The sequence below is a fragment of the Magnolia sinica genome, chromosome 9 (genome assembly GCF_029962835.1).
Source record: "Magnolia sinica isolate HGM2019 chromosome 9, MsV1, whole genome shotgun sequence".
Taxonomy (NCBI): domain Eukaryota; kingdom Viridiplantae; phylum Streptophyta; class Magnoliopsida; order Magnoliales; family Magnoliaceae; genus Magnolia; species Magnolia sinica.
This window is the reverse complement of record NC_080581.1, coordinates 39,104,275-39,124,892: the sequence shown is the minus strand read 5'-3', so window position 1 is coordinate 39,124,892 and position 20,618 is coordinate 39,104,275. Positions and strand designations below refer to the sequence as shown.

At 40.1% G+C, this 20,618-nt stretch overlaps 1 protein-coding gene and 1 non-coding gene across 2 annotated transcripts; one reads left to right on the top strand and one right to left on the bottom strand.

The window, feature by feature from the left end:
* The first annotated feature begins 266 nt into the window (after positions 1-266).
* Positions 267-373, top strand: LOC131257072 (small nucleolar RNA R71). Its single transcript, XR_009177092.1, has one exon. It is a non-coding gene; the product is annotated as a small nucleolar RNA R71 (small nucleolar RNA).
* Positions 374-5,099: 4,726 nt separating this feature from the next.
* LOC131255381 (probable glycosyltransferase At5g25310) lies at positions 5,100-20,246 on the bottom strand. The gene is made up of 4 exons (XM_058256077.1): positions 19,831-20,246; positions 18,469-18,638; positions 11,389-11,740; positions 5,100-5,996 (listed from the first exon to the last, which is right to left on the bottom strand). Exons 1-4 carry the CDS (start codon positions 20,059-20,061, stop codon positions 5,331-5,333), a joined length of 1,419 nt encoding a protein of 472 aa, XP_058112060.1. The 5' UTR covers positions 20,062-20,246; the 3' UTR covers positions 5,100-5,330.
* Between the last annotated feature and the right edge of the window lie 372 nt (positions 20,247-20,618).

Below are 20,618 nucleotides of genomic sequence, written 5' to 3'. Positions count from 1 at the left end.
TGAGATTATTCACTTTATAATTGAGATTATCTTCTTCTTTCAGGAGATACATTCCGCCTTTCTCCTTAGATTGAGTTGGTCTAGACGTGGTGTTTGATTTTGGGTAATAGTCCCAAGATTGTGTTTTTTCAGCCAGACTGTCGAAGTAGTCCCATACCTCGTCGACATCTTTATTAATGAACTCTCTATTACACATTGTCTCGACCATTTGGGGCATGGAAGATGTCAGTCCATCGTAGAAAAAATTTGTAATGCGCCACGTTTCAAATCCGTGTTGTGGGCATGAACTGACCAAATCTTTAAACCTTTCCCAACATTGGAAGAATGTTTCATCTTCCTTTTGGGCAAAGTTCATGATTGCTTTTCTGAGGGTAATCGTTTTATGTGTGGGAAGAAATTTTTTATGAATTCTCTCTGCATGTCGTTCCATGTGCCAATGGATCTAGGACGCAGTGAATGTAACCACGTCTTAGCCTTCTCTTTTAAGGAAAAAGGAAAGAGTTTCAGCCTGATTATATCATCAGATACATTAGGAAAACATAATGTAGCTATAATCACATCGAACTCTTTCAAATGTAAATATGGACTTTCTGATTCAAGTCCATGGAATTTGGGAAGGAGTTGGATAACTCCTGGCTTGATGTCCATTTGTCCTGTGTTTTCAAGGAAAATCATGCATGAGGGCGTACTCACTCCCGCCGGTTGTAGATAATCTCGTAAAGTATGAGGCGGGGGTGCCTGATGCACCTCATTCTCATCTTGGGTATCCTCCACCCTGAGTGGAAGTAGAGGAGGTTGGTTTTCAGCCATAACTTCAATTAACCTAGGGGATTTCGAGTGGTGTCTAGTCCTGCAATGGATAGTCAACCCCTCAACCAATCCTCATTCAGTCAAGAGACGTCGAGTGTTGTCACAGGCCCACTTGGGCATGAAACACTCGTAGCCCTCAATCAAATTCAAAACCTAATCCTAAGAAAGGAAAAGAAAATCTAGAAAGAAAGAGAGAGTTGGAAAGAAATTACAATATTGAAGTCCCTAAGTTAAAGACCTGCAAAAGAAAACAAACAAGTCAGTTTCTAAAGAGAAGGTCTAGAAGTAGAAAATCTTTAAAAAAGAAAGATAGAAGTAAAATAGTTTCTAAAAGAAGAAGATCCTAAACTAAAAAGTAAATTACTAAAAGAGAACTGAAAAATAGAAAGTAGAGAGAAAGAACTTACCGAATTAGAAATTTCTATCTTAAAGGCCTACACAATAGGAAAGTTAGTTTCTAAACAAAAATTCTATGAGTAGAAAATTAGGAAACAAAATTAGATTCTAAAAGAGTTAGAATTAGAAAGTTACTAAAAGACATAAATAGAAAGTTAATTTCTAAAAAGGGAAATAAATAACCTAGTTTCCAAAACAGAAGAGGAAAGTTTCTAAAAATAAACTATTTCCTACAAATAGGAAAGTACTAGAATTAGAAAATTTCTAAAATTCAAACCCTAATTTTAAAAGTAGAAAAAGTAGAGGAATTTAGGAAGGAATTACCAATTTAGAAACTCATGTCAGGATCCTACAAAACAAGAAAAACAGGTTAGTTTCTAGAAATCAGAAAAACCTAGACCTATAGTTAGAAAAATCCCAATATTAAACTAATTCTAAAACTAATTAATTTCAGAAAATCGTAGCCGTCAGTCCCCGGCAATGGCACCAAAAACTTGTTCACTCCCCAAGTGCAGGGTTGTGATATAGTAATAAACTTGGTAAGACCTAGGTCGAATCCCAAGGGACTGATACCTATGCATTACCTGAAACTAACTAGAAATAGGACTAGCCTAAGATGAAATCTAAATCTAATATAAAGTGATGAATAATGGTGAGAGATTGAATCTAATGAGCGACTACCATCAGATTTGAATACGGTTGAGTGATGAGTGGAAGACGTCCTTTAAGACCAATGAATGGTTGTATAAATGGATGGTCACGTCCTTCTGTCTTTCAAACGCGCTTAATATATTCATGAGGTTAATGAACCAAGTTCTAAAGCTATTCATTGGCGGTTTGTCGTGGTTTACTTCGATGACATCTTGATATATAGTCAGGACGAAGCAAGCCATATGAAGAACCTCAGGCGTGAACTTCAAGTGCTCACTTAAAGCAAGTCGTATCTCAATTCTTTTTTTTAATGCATCTTTTGACCAATAGTCTATTATTTTTGAGCTTTATCGTGACATCCACAGGCATTCGAGTGGATGAGGAAAATGTGAAAACCATCAAAGAATGGTCGATCCTAACAAACATCTATGAGATACAAAGTTTTCACGAATTGACGACATTCTATTATCGCTTTATGAAGAATTTGAGTACCATTGTATCTCTAATTACAAACTACATGAAGAATGAACAATTTCAGTGGACTGACGAAGCCAACAGAATCTTTGTTAAAATTAAACACATGTTGTCCACAACCCTGGTTCTTGTACTCCCCAACTTCGAAAAACTATTCAAAGTTGAATGTAATGCTTCCTATGTCGGGATTTGGAGAGTCTTGTCTCAAGAAGAGTGGCCGATAGCCTTTTATAGTGAAAAACTTAGCAATAGATGCAAAAGTGGTGGACATATGAGCTCGAATTATATGTAGTGGTTCAGGCATTGCAACATTGGTGACATTACTTGATTTAAAGGGAGTTCATTATTTACATAGGCCATCAAGCTCTCAAATTCATTAATAGCCAAGCTAACGTGAATCGTGTGCATGCTAGGTAGATTTTATTTTTACAGAAATTCACGTTTATACTGAAACATAAGTTTGGGCAGCAGAACAAAGTGGCTGATGCACTGAGTCACCTTGCAACTTTGTTAGTCACTATGAGCAATGAGGTTGTTGGATTCGAGCGCCTCAAGTTAGTAGACACTTTGGATGGGACAAGATACAAACTATTATTGAATAATGGTACTACTGGCCATAGTAATTACGTGATGTGGGAAGAGCATGTAGCGCTATTATGTTTGTCAGGTCTCCAAGGGGCATTCTCAGAATACGAGCCTTTACACACCGTTACCTATACCTGATGGCCCTTGGGAGGACCTATCGATGGACTTCATGTTGGGTCTCCCATGAACACAACGTGAAATAAATTTAGTATTCATGGTGGTAGATCGTTTTTCGAAGATGGTGCACTTCATCCCATACAAGAAGACCCTCGACACGACGCACGTGGCGAATTTATTCTTCAAAGAGGTCGTGTGACTACACAGGGTCCTCAAGACTATCACTTCTGACTGCGATATGAAGTTCATTCGTCACTTCAAGTGAACTTTGTGAAACCGGTTTGGTACACAACTTCAATTCAGCAATGCCTACCACCTACAGACCGATGGGCAAATTGAAGTTATGAACCGCATGTTGAGGAACCACCTTTGATGTATTTCAGGAGAAAAGCCGAAGCAGTGGGATTTAATCTTGTCTCAAGCGAAGTTTGCATTTAACAACATGATGAACCGCTCGATAAGGAAGTCCCCATTCCAGGTCATTTACGGTCGAGTGTCTCATCACACACTTAACTTGGTCCATTTTATCCCATCTCCCAGGCATAAGTGTTGCAACAGAACATATTGTAAACAGGATCATGGGCATTCATGCGGATGTCGAAGCTAAGTTAACGCCTCAAATGACAAGTACAAGGAGTAAGCCGACAAGCATCGGCGACGAAAGGTGTTCGAGGTGGGCAACAAAGTTATGGTCCATCTACGTAATGAGAGATTTTCGACCAAGACATACAAAAAATTTAAGAACAAGAAGATTGGACCGGTACAGATCCTCCAAAAGATCAATGATAATACGCACATTGTTGATCTTCTGGATGATATGGAGATCTCACGTGCTTTCAATGTCGCGGACCTGACCGAGTATCATGAACCGAAGCAGGACGAGTTCTTTTAAAGTAGAGGGGATTGATGTAGAGCGAGTCGCGGATAATTTCATGGCCAAGATGGACTAAAAAAGGCCTGATCGGAGACGGAGGTGATCTGGACCGTCAGAACATAAAATGGACACATCTCACAAACTGGAATGAGTTATCCGATGTTCTATATATGATTTTGGGGTAGGACGAGCAGCTTTAGCCACCAACCCTACTATGTCGGGTTGCGCACTCCAAATTTGCAAAATACCATTAGATCGACGATCGAATTCCTATTTTAATTTCATTTTTACCATTTATAATAAGTTTTAACTTGACTATAACTCTTCATTTGTTGGGCTTTAGGAGTTGCGCCCAACATGAAAAATGCTTAGAATAGTTAGGGGAACATCATGGTTCGGCCAAATAGGACAATTACTATTTTGGACGAAATACATGCGCACTAGTAGGAATCATGACCATCTATAAATAGTAAGTTTACTATTTATAGTAAGTCACTATTTCTAGGAGTTTTAGTAGTAGTTTAATTGTGAAACTTCTTCCATGACCTAGTATTCCTATTTAAAGGGGTTTAAAATCGTTTATTCATTCATCAATCAAATTACGAATTTTATAAAATTTATTTTTTATTTTCCTTGCTTTTTCCTTATGGATTCGAGAAGTCTCCATGAGGAGTCCAGAGAAGATCTGTGGGCTCATAGTTATCATGGAGGAAGTTGGTACTCTACCTCTACACGTCCTCCCTTGTGTCCAAGTTATTACTATATCACAGCCTTGCGCTTGGGTTTGTATCAACAAAAGTGCTATAGGGAGGTGTTACTCTCCCTTTCAGAAAAACTCTCCTTTGGGGCTTGTGGCGGCGTCATTTTCAAAGAAGCAAAGGCTTGTTGCATAGGATGCAGGGGCCTCCATTGTAAGATCACCATTTGTCTCATGCTGATCAATACTTCCAGAGGGGAAGTCGTAGAAGGATAAATGGCCTGGATTCTTTAATGGCATCCCTGCGAGTTAGAGGTCCAATCGAAATGAAGGCTGAAAATTAGGCCCATAGAGTTTCAAGGGGTGTGGCATCACCGTTCAGATTCTATGCCTATAACACGTGTGCAAAAGTGCGCACGGGTGCGCAAGTAAGAAGTTGGGCAGGTGAGCATTCCTCTCTCTCTATACATAGACCAAATCAAGGATAGATTAGATCATCCTATCGGTGCGATTCTTTCGTATTATACCACAAAATGATTTGGTTACATCCGCTGATGAAATACATATAAATACTTCATATTTCTTTCTTCTACAAAGAACCTAAGAAAGTGAAAAAACAGAACTGATTAAGAGGATAGCTCTCTTTTGCCAAAAAAATAATAATTTATATTTTCATCCGCACCAAAATCCCTACTATTCTTCCTCTTCGTATGTCTTTTGTTCTAGTCATCCCAGCCGTATATTCAGCCTCCTAAGCCATATAGAGTGCAAGATCATGTGAAATACATCGAACCGTTTGGGCGGCTGGTTTAGCACGAAATGCCTCCTCACAGCTCTCACACCCTCCTTCAATCTCTTATATTCATCTTCCGAAACTCTCTGCAGTACTTCCTTCAATTTCGGGATGTCAGAAACAGATACCTGGACGGAGAATTTCTCCCACTCGAGAACATCGCTGAAGGGTAACACGTAGTGGTCAGATATGATGACAGGGACACACTCGGCGTAGATGGCCTCAACGACTCTAGGGCTTGCAACTTCGTAGCCACTTGGGCAGAGACAGAACTTGGAGCTGAGCATGAACGAGTAGTAGTCAAGACCTTTCGGGAGGTACTGGAACACACGGAGATCGTTATCTTTAGCTTCCCAGTGTTGAAGTAGGAGCGGCCGGATAGGGCCATGAACACCCCCAGCGAAGAAGGCGAGGTGGGGCCTCGGGGCTTCGTCAGGTGGGGAAGAGATGAGCTGAGGGGAGAGGGCACCTGTGCGGAGGTTGATTTCGGGTAGGCTAACGTCCTTCCGCGGGTTGAAGCCTTCTGAGGTGTTGGCGTTACAGAGGACCCGAATGGAGTTCTTGTAGAGAAGTGGGTTGGCTCGTGAGGTGTGCGGACCCTGTTACATGCATGGGACATATTCTGTCACGTAAGTAATATGCACTTTGTTGGCGTGCGTGTAAAGGTTATTCACCTAATTAATACAGTTTATTTATTTATTTATTTTACTGTGTAGGCCCCACTGTGTTATATATATATATATATATATATATATATATATATATATATATATATATATATATATCTATATATATATATATATATATATATATCCATCCATACAGGACAAGAAATGCTTAAAAAATCAAATCAGGCCCATGCCACATCATAGAAAACAATGGGCAACCACCCCAAAACAGTCCAATTCAAGTGGAGGCCCACATGATGGTTGGATCTGGCTGATCTTTGAGGCCCGCCTAATGGACAGCTTCAATGCATAAAATTCCACAGTGGGCCCCACATGAAATCCTTATAGAATAAGATTATTATGTGCAAGGACTCATAGAGAATCTGCCGGCTAATTTACGTGCAACAACCATTGTAGATCAACTAAAACCCTAAAGAGTACACGTGTACAAGATCCAGACCAGTAATCTGCTGGGTCCTACGGTGTAGCGTAAAAATCATACCATTTGGGTAATCGTAAGAAGTGGAATTGGAGGACTCTTGACGAATAAATATCTAACCATCGGCCCACGTTCAGTGGGAGAAATACCTCCAAAACGATGTGATTTTGGCATATGGCCCAACAATGGTAAGATACAACGGATTAATGGTCCAGATCTAGTGCATGCACGCCAAGTATATAGATTTGAGTTCCTGATAGCTGAAGTCTTAGCATTAGAGCATGCTTAATTCTGAATAAATAGTGATTGGCTAATTGCCTTAGCATGCGTGACTCACATCACAGGTTAGCTGAAACATCAGAAATCAGCTGTAAGTTAGTCTTTCAACAGAATGCATGGCATTCGCCAAGTGGCGTGGTGGATCCAGATCGTTAATGTAGCCGGCCTCAAGATCTTGAAGATCATACTTGGATATTAACCTTTCCTTGTGGTGTAAAACATTAGCATATCCAATTGAGTGTTGACTACACTTTTCTCTATCTCTACGCCCTATTTAAAGGACCTTGTTTATACGACTAGGATGGCCTATTGGGCTTTGGGTGGTTTTTAACCATGTCTAATTCTCTGAGATGACCCCATGAGATGTACCATCGATATCCACATTGTCACCTGCCACATGGAATGTATTGGGCAATAAATGTCCTTATTGGATGTAAATTGAATGCAATAGGTGGCCGAGCATACTCTATTCACCCATGACATGTGCTAATGAAAAAGCGTCATAAAGGTGAAATAATAGTGAAAATTAACAACAACAAAAAAATTCTATACCAATTAGTATATTTACCCTTAACACCATGGGTCCCGTGTTGCAGGAAATCTGGTCTTCCTTGTACGGATTTGAAGGATGAGATAAAAAATTGCAAGTTACTTGGCCTAAAACTAGTGTTTATTAATTATTATTATTATTTTTTAAAGAGGTTTACAAGGTAAGACAGCTACAGTAAGACATTAGATCGATCACTCACACATTACACTATCTCTGCTAGCTCTACTAACAAGGCAGGGACAAAATAGTGTTTAGTTATTACAAGGGAACAAAAAAAAGTCTTATACTATGTGGAAGGATACTTTATGCACACGTTAGCATTGTAAGGGAAAACCAGTGATGATCTCTTAAGACCTGTTTGAGAGAAATACGGACATTTAAGGGGCTGTTTTGAGCTTGGAAAATAGAAAAGAGAAGTAACATTTTCTTAGAGAGAGAGAGAGAGAGACTGGGGGAGGGCTCAGAAAATCTTTTAAGACCTCTATGAAAACACATTTTTGGAAGATTTTCGTTTTAACATAAAGTGAACTCCCAATTTAGGGAAAATGTAATTTTCTTGGAGCACAAAGAAAGTTTGATTGAATTTTCCTTGTAACCATTCATATTCTCTCTGAAAATTTCCTTTTAATGGAAAGATTAGGATAGTTGGATTCATGTGGTTCTTGGAGAAGACTCTCATGTACATTTTGCACCCAGTGAAAATAAGGGTGCAAGCGTTATTTAGATGAAGAAACTGCTGACATCATTTAAAACCCAGTGTATAGTGTTTGCACCTTGTTTTACTGGGTGCAAAAAGCACACCAATGTCTTTTTCGTGGTTTCTAATGTGTAGCCCATCCATTGCAATGACATTTGGTTCCAATGGCACATTTATGATGTGTAGCCAATCCTAATCCTCGTAACATTAATGGGTGCGTTTTATTGAGAATTTTAGTTACCTTTTATCAAATTAACATAAGATATTTTATTTTTTTCCTTCTTGAAATAATTTGCTTGGACGTTTTCAATATATCTTCCAACATGTAGATTGGTTTTGCGATTATTTTCCACTTTATCACATTTGTAGAATATCCCACCTGTGGAAAAGGTCACAGCACCATGGTGATTTCTTACAAAAATTATGCTCGTAATCAGTACTCATATAGTGGGCTACACCCATACACATGGCCATTCCATCAGCCGTCCATATATAGATTTTGAAGTTTTGGCCCAGCCATTTACCTGATTATCATATCAGGTGATATTCATGGTGTGTTTTGCCTTTTGCATAGCATATTGGAAGTTCTATCTGTGCCATGTTGGCATGAAAGAAATAGCTGTTGGCAGGAAAAGTGGATGGCTGCTCACCTCTCCTGACAGTGTCTTTTTACCGTTCCAGTTTGAGAATGTTTAAGAAACATGAGACAATGGCATAAATTGCTCTAGAAAATTTATGGCACTCGTCTGTATGGCATAAAGTAGACACATGCACCTCAGCTACTACACGTGCACACGGACAATGTGGGTTTTGAACAGTTGAGCTGAAGGAGACCCCAGTGAATCTTAAAGAATCTTTAGGATTAGATTATTCTATCGCTTTAATGGAAGCCAGAAAATAATTGGTTATGGTCTAAATCGTTATTAGGATGGTTAGGATCTTCTAATTACAGAAACATTCTGGGAATATTTTATCCACGGTTGATCATATCATATCATATCAATGGTCCAGATGACCGTAACATGGGACCACTTATACATGTAAATGAATCAGGACCTTCCCAACCAAATTGATTTTCTATCCATCATTAATCTCTAATGAATGCCAATTTGGTGATCTTTCCACATGACTTTGTACTCAAAACTTACGTTGATCTAATTAACTGTCTTGCATGATCTATACGTGTCTATATTTGACTGTTGACCATTGCTCATTTTGGTCTACACGTGTCTACATCACGTAAGCAATTGGTAAGAAGGTCAGGCTCGTCGGACCATATGTGGATTCTTAAGGCACGAATATCACGCGTGATAGACCGCACTTTATGAATGGTCTACATCTTGTCTATGTGTAGCGCAAACGGTTATAGATAAACATTCTCTTTTTATAGAACGAAAATGCCAAGTTCTTGTGTTCCAACCGGTAAGAATAGTAGATCATGCAACAAAGGTTAGCTCCTAGCCGTCCATTCACAGTGGCCAATTTAAATTCGCATGGACGTTCCCACCTATACAATGAGTGTACGGATGGGAAGGACCTCTTACAAGAGAGAAGGGATCGGTAATTGCAAAGGGTAAGATCCCACTGAGAAGATCACTGACGTAGATTGCCTGCAGCCCTAGGTTCTGTGGGGCCCATTGTGATGTATGTGTTATATCCACTCTGTCCATCCATCCACTTTGTCAGCTGATTTCAGTGCATGAACCGGCACACAAGCAGATCCAAGGCTCAACTGGATCACACCTCCGAAAACAATGGGGACTGACTGCCCACAGAAGTTTTGGATCATACTGATTTTTAAGCTGTCCGTTCATCCAAGTGGGAGCCACCTTATAAACGGGTTGGATGGCATAAAAACATCACAGTGGGCGCTAGGAAGATTTCATGGGTGGGTGTCTTTATCCTACTCATTCCTGCGGTGGGCTTTGTATTTGTCTCATGTTTGGCTCATGTCCTAAAATGAGCCGGCCAAATTGATAGATACAATGCATATAACTGATAAGTCACGGTGGGCCCACAGAGCTTAGGGCCGTAGGAATCACCTCTAGCGATGGCTGTAGGCAATCGACGTCCCAAAATCACCAATGCAAATATATTAGGCCGGTCTACTTACCAGGTTGGACAACACCATTTGACCCAATATGCCCATACACACGTGTTCCTACTTGTATCTTCTAAGGATGATCTAACTCAACATAAGGTTGTTGCCCATCCAATGGATGGATCAGCCTGTATTTCATGAGTGATCTTTTAAGTGGGTCCTACCATTTGCATGGCTTGGATGTCTTTTATAAGTGAAGTATGTCTGTGGAAAACATCCACATGCATAACAATCTTTAGGTGCAATTATGTGAACAGTTAGAAGAAAAAAAAAAAGAAAAAGAAGGTGATAATGTTTGGCGTGTCTGGTAGGACTGGAATTCTCTATGACATATGTTTTACTAGGTGCATACCACAAGCTCCGTGGTTTCACCATGCTCTGCTCTATCCATCAAATGCTGCTAGTGATGTTTGGCCTAATGGCCAAAATGAATCTGATCCGTGACTCAGGTGGGCTATACGACATGGAAAAATGGAGAGTGGATCCACACCATAGGTTTATTATAGATGGGCGCCACCATTGTGTGAATTTTCCATCCCAACCATTCATTCGGTCCATTTCAACATGCTGAAAAATATGCATTAGAAAAATTAGCCCTATCCGAAAGTCAAGTAGGCGATACCGTATTTTTTTTTTTTCCAGAAAAACTCTTCTGTTGAAGTAGGCGATACCGTATGACCTTAAAGGCTTTTTATTTATTTATTTATTTATTTAAATATTTGAGTGTTGGTGGTGCCTCCGTGGTTAAAATCGAGTTGGGATATCCGTCAAGTCTCTAGACCTTAGTAATTTCTAGCCGAGTTTGAATAGACCCAAGTTAAATAAGGGCATTTACATGGATAACTTATCTTATGGATGGATCAAATCACAAACATGTGCCACTTTGATACACGTGTGGTGTGTAAACATTACATGGATGTGGCTCATCAAACCTGGCTCCCTTTTAAAATAATTATAATATACATTTCACGTGTGTATATTACTATTAAGCTAGATTTAACCTGTCCTGATCTTAAATGGGTTCAAATATGGCAGTCCTGACCTGAACACGACTAGACCTAGTTTCAATACGGGTTCAAGATGGTGGTCGACCCAAACCAAACCCTGTGTCTAAATGTGGCCATTTGAAAATTGCAGACCGACCGTTGGACAGAGCCACGGTTGGCTAAATCACACGGATGCAAGGAGGAAACACACCCGGCCGGCACACGCCAGCACATGAGGAACATTAGATTAAAGAAAGGAAGGAGTACTGACCCAGTCATGGCAGGAGAGCATGAAATGATCGGCGCCTTGGGTTCGGTTCCAGTAAGGGTATTTGGAAGAGATGACGTGGACGTAGTCGGAGACGAAATGGTGGAGGGGAGATAAATCGTGGGAGTTGGGCTGGTACAAGAAGCTCACCATCATTGTCACGCTGAAGGGCATGAAGTAAACGTGCGCTCGAAGTGGATCGTTCGTCCGATACTCGCTCTTTCCCAGCTCTAGCTCGTGTATGAACCTTCCCTCTGAAGTGTATATGTTCTTGCATGGCCCATCGTGGACAAGTGGGGGCTCCCCTTCGCCATACACGTACACCTTGAACCTCTTCTCCATCTCCATGTAGCTCCTGTGTTGTGGTGTGATGTGATGTGACACCCAGATATTTGGTTATTTTACATAAAAGAAAATCAAACCAATAACTATTCCTACTTAAAACGGCATTTTGTCTTTTACCTTCTAGATTTTCTGCTCGCACAAACGGAAAATTCACGTTTGTTGCAATCTAAGTAGGCCACATCATCTCACACTGTATTTAATATAGTAGTGCTGACAACATAAATGATGAGGTGGATGGATCACACTACAATGCAGGTAAACCTAAATTTTTTATTTGTGGTAAGTAGTAGATTCGAATTCTTTTCTTTTTGGAAGCGAGCCCCTGGCCTCACTCGAGACCGTGCAGCCTTTACCACGAGAGACTCAATTTGACGTGTATATTATATATTCACCTATTCATTCATTTTCTAGCTCATCTTAGGGCATTATCCAAAAATTGAAGCATATCTTGTTATCAGGTGGACTATACCATAGGAAACAGTGGTGATTGGCCATTAATAGACTATAAAAGTTTTGGACCAAGCTGATATTTGTTTTGTCCCTTGATCCAGGAATATGTGACCTTATCAATAGATTGGATGGCAAATAAACACTACATAAACATTAAGTTGCACCCTAATAAGTTTTTAATAGTAGGGTGTTCAATCACCACGGTCTCCTAGAGCATGGTCCACTTGAGATTTGGATATTCTTCATTTTTTTTGGGGGGAAGCATGTCGTAAAATGATATGGAAAAATAGATGGATAGTGTGGATACATAATACATACATTAAGGTGAGCCCCATGGTAAGGGCCGCACCATCTTGTGTGAGGCCGGAGTCTCACCTAATCTGCCCCCTTTGTTTCATCTTTTGATATGGTTACAAGGCTATTCCTCAGCTTATTCACCTACACATTGAAAAGCAAATTTACTATAACACATATCACTATGGATATCCTTAGTGGCACGGCTCTCTGGTGCCTACTACAATATTTGTGTTTTATCGGGTGTCCATTGATTTTGCCAGCTCATTTTAAGGCATGAGCCCAAAACTGAGGCAAATCCAAACCTCAAGTGGACCATACCAAAAGAAACAATGGGAATAACGATGCCTACAATTTAATCCTTCCTAATGCCTACTGTGATGTTCTTTGCCATCCAACCAATGTTCATAAGGCTACACATACCACAAATATCAGCTTGGTGCAAAACTTTTCCAGCCTCTATGAAGTTTTCAATGGCAATCATTTAATCCCCGTTGTTTCCTATGGTGTGATTTGTTAGAACTTTGGATTTGTCTTAGTTTTCATCTTATGCCCAAAACTAAGCCAACAAAACAGATGGATGATATCAATAACACATACATCAGGTAAGCCCTACGGAATTGTGCAATTGGGGATATTGTAGCGGGCAATTTGCTTATCCATTTGCCAACCTAGTTCTAGACTAGTTAGGGTTTGGGCATGTCCACTTGGCTCGAACTCCCTCTACCCATAATGTGGTGGGATTTGATTGGACAATAGGTTACTTTAAGAGATGGAGCCCACTTAAAGGATGTTCGAAAGTTGTTCAATCAAGTAGATATTTGATTGGCTCCATATCTGATAATGGCATATTATCCAATCAAATCCATGGCATGGCATCCAGGCAGAAAGAGAGCACGGTGGTAATAGCCAATTTGCATTCTTTTAAACTACGGACTGTGTGGGGCCACTATATTGTGTGTATATCATCCATCTAACCTGATCCGCACTATACTGATGGATGCCTCAAAACAAGGCCTATCTGATAATGAGGTGGGCCACAATTGAAAACCACCCCAAAACCTCTAAATTCCCTTCATGGCCAATACTATTTGGCTAGATCAACCTGATTTTGTGGCATCCAACTTTCCCTGTGGAAATGGACCTTGATAGACTGGTTGGATGGCTAGACTAATCCAATAGGCGACATGTGCAATCCTTCAAAACTCATTTTCACCATGGATCCTAATCGTCAGTCCAACCTAAGACTTAGGTGGGCCACCCCATAGAGAATTCTGTAAAATTATACCTAAATATCTAAATTCGCATTGTGTGGCCCACATTTCCTGGTGTATTGCGTTAGAAGAGTGGGTTGGATGACGTATACACATCAAGGTGGACCCTACACCCTATTTAAATGATTTTAAGGGTGGGACTGTTTATCTCATCCGTTCCCTAGGGCATAAATCAAAGTTTTGAATCTGCCTAATATATGGGCCCCGGTCCAAACACATTGTCCCATCTGACGTAGGGGGTGAATCTCATGTGAGTGTTTTCATCCCGTCAATGAATACTCGCTTCCCAGCATGAATGGATGCAAGCTAGGGGTAGTTTTTCATTTTCAAAAGTAAGCATGGCCATGTATGTAAACCGATAGAAGCCAGTAAAATAAAGTCAAACTAATATATATATATATATATATATATATAAGGTTAGTCTCCTACGCACAAGGCTGCACGGAGCTTAAATGAGAGCTTGTATATGTGCCGTTAGATCCACCTCTCAACTGGGATTCAGCAGCCGTGAGAAGAGAGAGTCTCTTGAAGGAGGACTCCCGCGGCAATATTTTCTGCATCTCACGGGGCTCCTAATAAAGTGACATCATCAAGTTATGTGGGCCACACCATGATGTATGTTTTGTATCTACATCGTCCATCCATTTGGAGAGATCATAATAGGGCATGATCCAAAAAATGAATCAGATCCAAAGCTCGAGAGGACCCCACCACAAAAAATAGTGGGGAGAGTGACGCCCACCATGATGTGTGTGTGTGTGTGTGTGTGTGTGTGTGGATGTGTGGAAATGGTACTACGAGGTTGACCTCATGGGAACTTCCCATGAGGTCGAGCTATGTGGGCACTACCGTGATGTGTGTCGAACATCTACCCCATCAATCAGATGCACCATTCCATGGAAGGCCACGGGCTTAAAATTCAAGTCAATTCATGACTTGGGTGGGACACACCATATACAATAGTTGAGAAGGGTTATCCTCCCATTTAAACATTCATAATCATTTATTAGGCCCACCAAGATATGATTCACAAATCCAACCCATCCATTGTGTGTCCCGCTTGGATGAGTGGTCAGACCAAGTTTCAACCGCATCCAAAACTTAGTTGGGCCACACCGGGCCACACCAAGTGTTTTTATATATTTTAGGCATGTCTTCACATGATTTTAAATGTCATGGCCTACCTGAGTTCCATATACAGCTGATTTATTGGATATTCCATAACCTAGAGGGGACCTATCAAATGCACAGTGTTAATGTTCGACACACATCACAGTGGGGCCCACACAGCTCGACCTCATGGAAAGTTCCCATGAGGTGGACCTCATAATACCATTTTCCACATACATGCATGTATAATGTCGACTTCTAAAGATTATTGTTTTAGGTGGTTTTATCTAGGCTAAAGAGGTAGGGGTTGGATCCTTACTCTTGCTGGGGTGGTAGACTCCTAGGAGTTTTCAACACCCGGTCAAGGGTGTGAGTATCCATAGGGGGTGAAATTCCACTAGCGTGAGTGTGTGTGTGTGTGTGTGTGTGTGTTAAAAAAATGGTAGGGGTTTTTCATATTTAACATTATTATTTTTAAATGATGGCAAAGTGTACACAGGATCAAGTATACCATCCAGCTTGGGCACAGGTCTTGTGAGATCCTTCAAAGTCTCTCAAAGACCATCTATCATTGGTGACTATTGTCTGCATTCCCATATCTTCTCGTTAGTGTAGGTCATTGTCTATCACATCAACTCACAAAACAAATCGATTTTCTCTCCCTTGAATAGATTGAACACAACACAACTTTTAACTTGTGCAACTTCTTGGGGCCACCATGATTTATGTGTTAGATCTACATTGTCCATCATTTTTATTTTTATTTTTTCAGGTCATTCTAGAGCATGAGCTGAAAAATAAGGTACATCCAAAGCTTAAGTGAACCACACATTAGATAACAATGAGGATTGATTGAACCATTGTTGAAACCTTCATGAGGCCAACGGTAAGGTTTCTTTGCCATCCAACCTGTTTATAAGGTCACACAAAACTTAGATGGAGGAAATATATAAATATATATATATATATATATATATATAAGCTTGATTAGAGCCTTTCGTGGCCCTAAAATGTTTTCAATAGCAGACAACAATTCCTATTGTAATTCCTATGGTGTGGTCTACTTGAGTTTTGAATGGACCTTATTTTTGAGCTCATATCCTAGAATGATCCAGAAAAAAAAAAAAATAAAAAAAATAGATGATGTAAATCTAAGAAATACATCATTATGAGGCCAATGTAAATTTCACATTCCATTGCTTGTTGTGTGGTGGAGAACAATTGGAGAGAAGAACCTGGGTGTAGAACTTCCATGGCTCAATCATGATTTATGTGTCAGATCCACACCCTCTCTAATTTTTCATATTGTTTTAGGGCATGAAACAAAAAAGAAAATGATCTAAGGCTCAAGTGGGCCACACTATAGGAAACAATGGGAATTAGATGTGTTCTGTTGTAAAATTTTTAGGGCCTGATATTTGCTCTTGCCTTTCATCCAAGTCTGTGTGACCTTATAAAAAGGTTAGATGGCAAGTAAACCTCATCCCTAGACCTTAGGAAGGTTTGAACGCTAGCCCTTCAATCTCCACTACTTTCTATGGTATGGTCTACTTGAGATTTGGATGTGCTTCAGCTTTAGGCTCATACTCTAAGATAATCTGAAAAAAATGATGGATGGTGTAGATCTAACACAAATCATGGTGGAGCCAAAGAAGTTCCACACATTGGGTTGTGTAACAAGCAATTTATTCATGATCAGAGAGGAAATTGGTTTTTTGTGAGCTGGTGTTGACATAGGCTTTTCAAATTATTTACTTATTTATTCTTTTCTTTAAAGAAATTGGATCCTCTTATTGTGACAAGCAAGAAAATCCCGCCTTTCTGCATCATGATTGGTCCATGTTATTATTGACATTGTCAGCACGCTTTATTAAATACAGTGTATGATAATGTGGTTCAATTAAATTGCAACCATCAAGACTTTTCTACTTAAAGCAAGAAGAGGATTCGGATTCTTTTTTAAATGGTGGTGAACTATGACAGCAATCAAGCATGCCTTCCCACTTGGGCTAAGCCGTGTGAGTTCTCGAAAGTCTCTCCAAGTCTTGTGATAGCAATCAATTAAGTATGCCGTCCCGCTTGGGCTCAAGTCTTGTGAGATCCTCAAAAGACTCTCAAAGTCTTGTGGGATCCGGATTCTTTTCAGATGATAGTGGGATTTGGCTGGGGCCCACTTCTTATGACGTCCATCTGGACCACACGCTCGTGATCTGCTAAAGGGAGTTGGCTATGGTGAGTCTTCTCACCGTCATCATGGGAGGGGTCCTTTAGCGATCATAGCATGGTCATGCATGTATGTGTTCGAATGATTGCATGGTCGGATGATCCAGACAGTTCATTTGTTTACAATTGCAACGGACGGGCCACAATCTAAAAACTTCCTCTGATTGTACCATCTTACTATCCAATCACTGGCTCTCTACCAACGGTGAAGAACAACGACAGCCTACCGTCCAAATCCAAAGGAAAAGTCGACTGATCAGATGGCTAAGATGGTCTGATCAGCATCATATTTGCATGTTATACCATCCATGGTTGGTCCAACAAGATGGACAGAGTGGACTATAGGTGCAGCCACGTGGGCCCCACCACCCGTGATGTGCCAATCAACAAAACTAGTCAGCCGTGATCACGTGGGATTAACGTGATCACGGTGTTCCTCAACGATAACTACTTCTAATTCACATAGCTTTACTTGGTCTCTCCGGGGAAAAAAAAAAACAAGAAAATAGAAATAATATCCTAAAAAATTTTACACCCCTTTGAATAAGAATACTAAGAGATGGAAGAAGTTTTAAAATTAAACTACAACTAAAATTCCTAGAAATTGCAAATTGCGACTTACCATAAATAGTAAAGTATTACTACTAGTGCGCATAGTTTTTGGTCAAAAATAATAAGTGTCATATTTGGCTTCACTGTTTTCCTAATTATTCTAAGCATTTTTCATGCTGGATGCATCTCCTAAAGTCCAATGGAAGAGTTATAATCAAACTAAAACTTACTATAAATAGTAAAAATGAAATTAAAACAAGAATTAAACTGCGATCTAATGGTATTTAGCAAATTCTGCATGAGCAACCCGGCATAGTAGGTACCCCAAAATCATATATGGTATATCCGATAGCTCATTCCAGTTTGCGAGATACATTCGTTTTAAATCCTAATAGTCCGGATCAGATCATCTCTGTCTCCGATCGACCATTTTCTGGTCTATCTTGGCCATGAAACTAACCGGGATCCGCTGTACATCAAAGACCAAACAGATTTTTCCATTTTACAGCGAGAATATCCGGATTCAAACGAGAAAACCACTTTTACACGTGGAACTCAAGGTGTAATAAGCAAGAACAGTCTTATGCTTTCACATGTGGCAGTGCGTAGTAAGCAAGTCTTGCTTTTATCAGTGTGGCCCACCCATATTCAAGAACCACTTCTGTGATCAATCAAGTGCGAGAGAACACGGAGTGCGCATGTACGGCTTACGCGTGAGATGGAAAGTTCTTTTCTTCAATGCATATCTAACCACTGGTTTAGAAGCAAAGCAAGAATTAGCTTTTATTTATTTATTTATTTTTAAAGGCAGAAAGGAATTTTTCTCATTTCTCACCTGTGAAAAGCTGCAGCATTTCGATAGATTTCGCTGTTGAAGGTCCCATCTTCACCGCTGTTTGACGACCACGAGATGTTCCCTGTCGAAGCAGCTTTACGAATCGATGCTCGAGCTCTAGCCAATCCTTCTTCCAGCTCCTCCGCTATGCTGAGTTTTGCGATTTTCTTCTGCCAAATTTTATGGAATTCATGAAAAACAAAAGCAAACATCTATTATAGAACGACGTTTTGGGTCATGCTACATAAAACTTTTGTAACATTTTTTTTTTCTTTTTTCAACCATCTGAAATTAACCAACTTAATATCTTCAAATTTAGCACTGCAGTAACCTTTATTATTATTATTTTTTGGGGAGGGGGGCCACCTTAAAATGAACTTATTTTATATCTCTCCCAGAGGCTGGCCATGACCATTAAAACAGTCCTTAGGTAAGGTTTCATAAAAATGAGTTTTGCAACACATAATTGAATTTGGTGCATGTGTTGATGATCTACACTGTCTAGTTGAAGCATCATTCATGATCATTGAGTCTTCAGGTGGACCAATACGAGTGAAATATAAACGATTAAGCAACTTAACCAAAGATATTAATGGTGTTACATTTCACCCATCAATACAACAAATGATATATGGTTGTACCCAAATGCTGCAACACGTAATCAGGGCAGTACAAAATCAAAGTAGTGTATTTTGTTATGCTAATCCATGCTTTGTGTACTACCCAGCCCTCAGAGATCCACTTTTTCATTTTATGAGTCGGACAGGGTTGTTTTTGTGCAAGAAAGAATCACATACAAGCGCCTGCACTACTATTTGTTGGTGCACGCGCGCGCACACACACACACACATATATAACGTAGCTAACATGAAGAAACATGGAATAGAGTGATATAAACTAAAAATGAAAGAAGACTGGCTTGAGGTAAAAACCGCGTGCCCTGGTGATTCAGCACCCAATGGCAATCAAGCTTCATTCAACCATTGATCTTAATTATATCAAGTTTCCTTCAATCCAAACCAATCTTCACTATTTGTGATATAGGTTTTTTTTTTTTGCCCCAAGGTATATTAAGGAGAGAGATGGAAAATAATTATTTTAATACATCTTGTGGCTAGAAAAGCCAGAACCGCGAGTAGTGGTGCGGGCACCTGCAGGTGATCGATCCATTCTTGTTTTGTGCATGGACATCTACTTGGTGGGCCTAACAGATGGATGGCCCAGATATTCCACAAGAATGGCATGTTATTATATGTAGAAGCTTGTACTTGGGTGGGATTACCAAAACCCCAGCCTACAAGTAACTAAACAGAAGTGTAGTTTGAAAACCGATAATAATTCAATAGAGAAGGCAATCCTTACAACATAGGTGGGCGTTTTGGATGTGGAGTTTTCCGATAGAACTGCTCGGACTTCGTGAGAGCGTGCGAGCTGGGTCTGGAATTCGAACTTGGACGAGAGGAATTCAAAGTTCCTTCTGTAAGAGCTGGAAACTGGGCTCGGGTGGTTGGAAAAGAAAAGAATCATGAATAAGGAAAGGAAGAGAAGAAGGAAAAGCATCGGCACGGAAGAGGAGATGCATGGGTTCTCCATTTACTGACAGAGAGCGCAAAGAATCAACGCTTTCTTCACCCTTCTCCTTCTTCTCATCTTCTTTTGTAATGGGAATGGAAAAGGGAAATTCCTTTCTTGTTGGTGAGAAATCGTTTGGTATTATTCGTTGCTTGAACTGGTCCTGGAATTACTCTTTTTCTTCAAGAGAGGAATGAATATTATCTGCTTCAACTCGAATTCTCTTGAGATTTTGAGAGAGAGAGAGAGAGAGAGAGAGAGAGAGAGAGGAGAAAAGTAGGAGGCCTGGAAAATGGATAGAGAGGGAAAGAAGTACTTGTGGCGTAGGAAAAAGGCTGGGAATTCTCTAACCCAACTTTACAGCAATGGGTTTGGTAAGGTGGTAGATTTACAAATGTATTTTGTATAGTAGCTGATGAATGGTTTGTATCTCTAACATTCGTCCCATCCAAAGGTCAGGATGAGGTCCCGATTGTATGAGAGCCTCAGTAGTTGATTGACGTTCCAGACTTTCAGACACATGCATCACTTGTATAGCACGCGACGTAATAGCGTGAAAAAGTTCCGTGCTCCAGGGG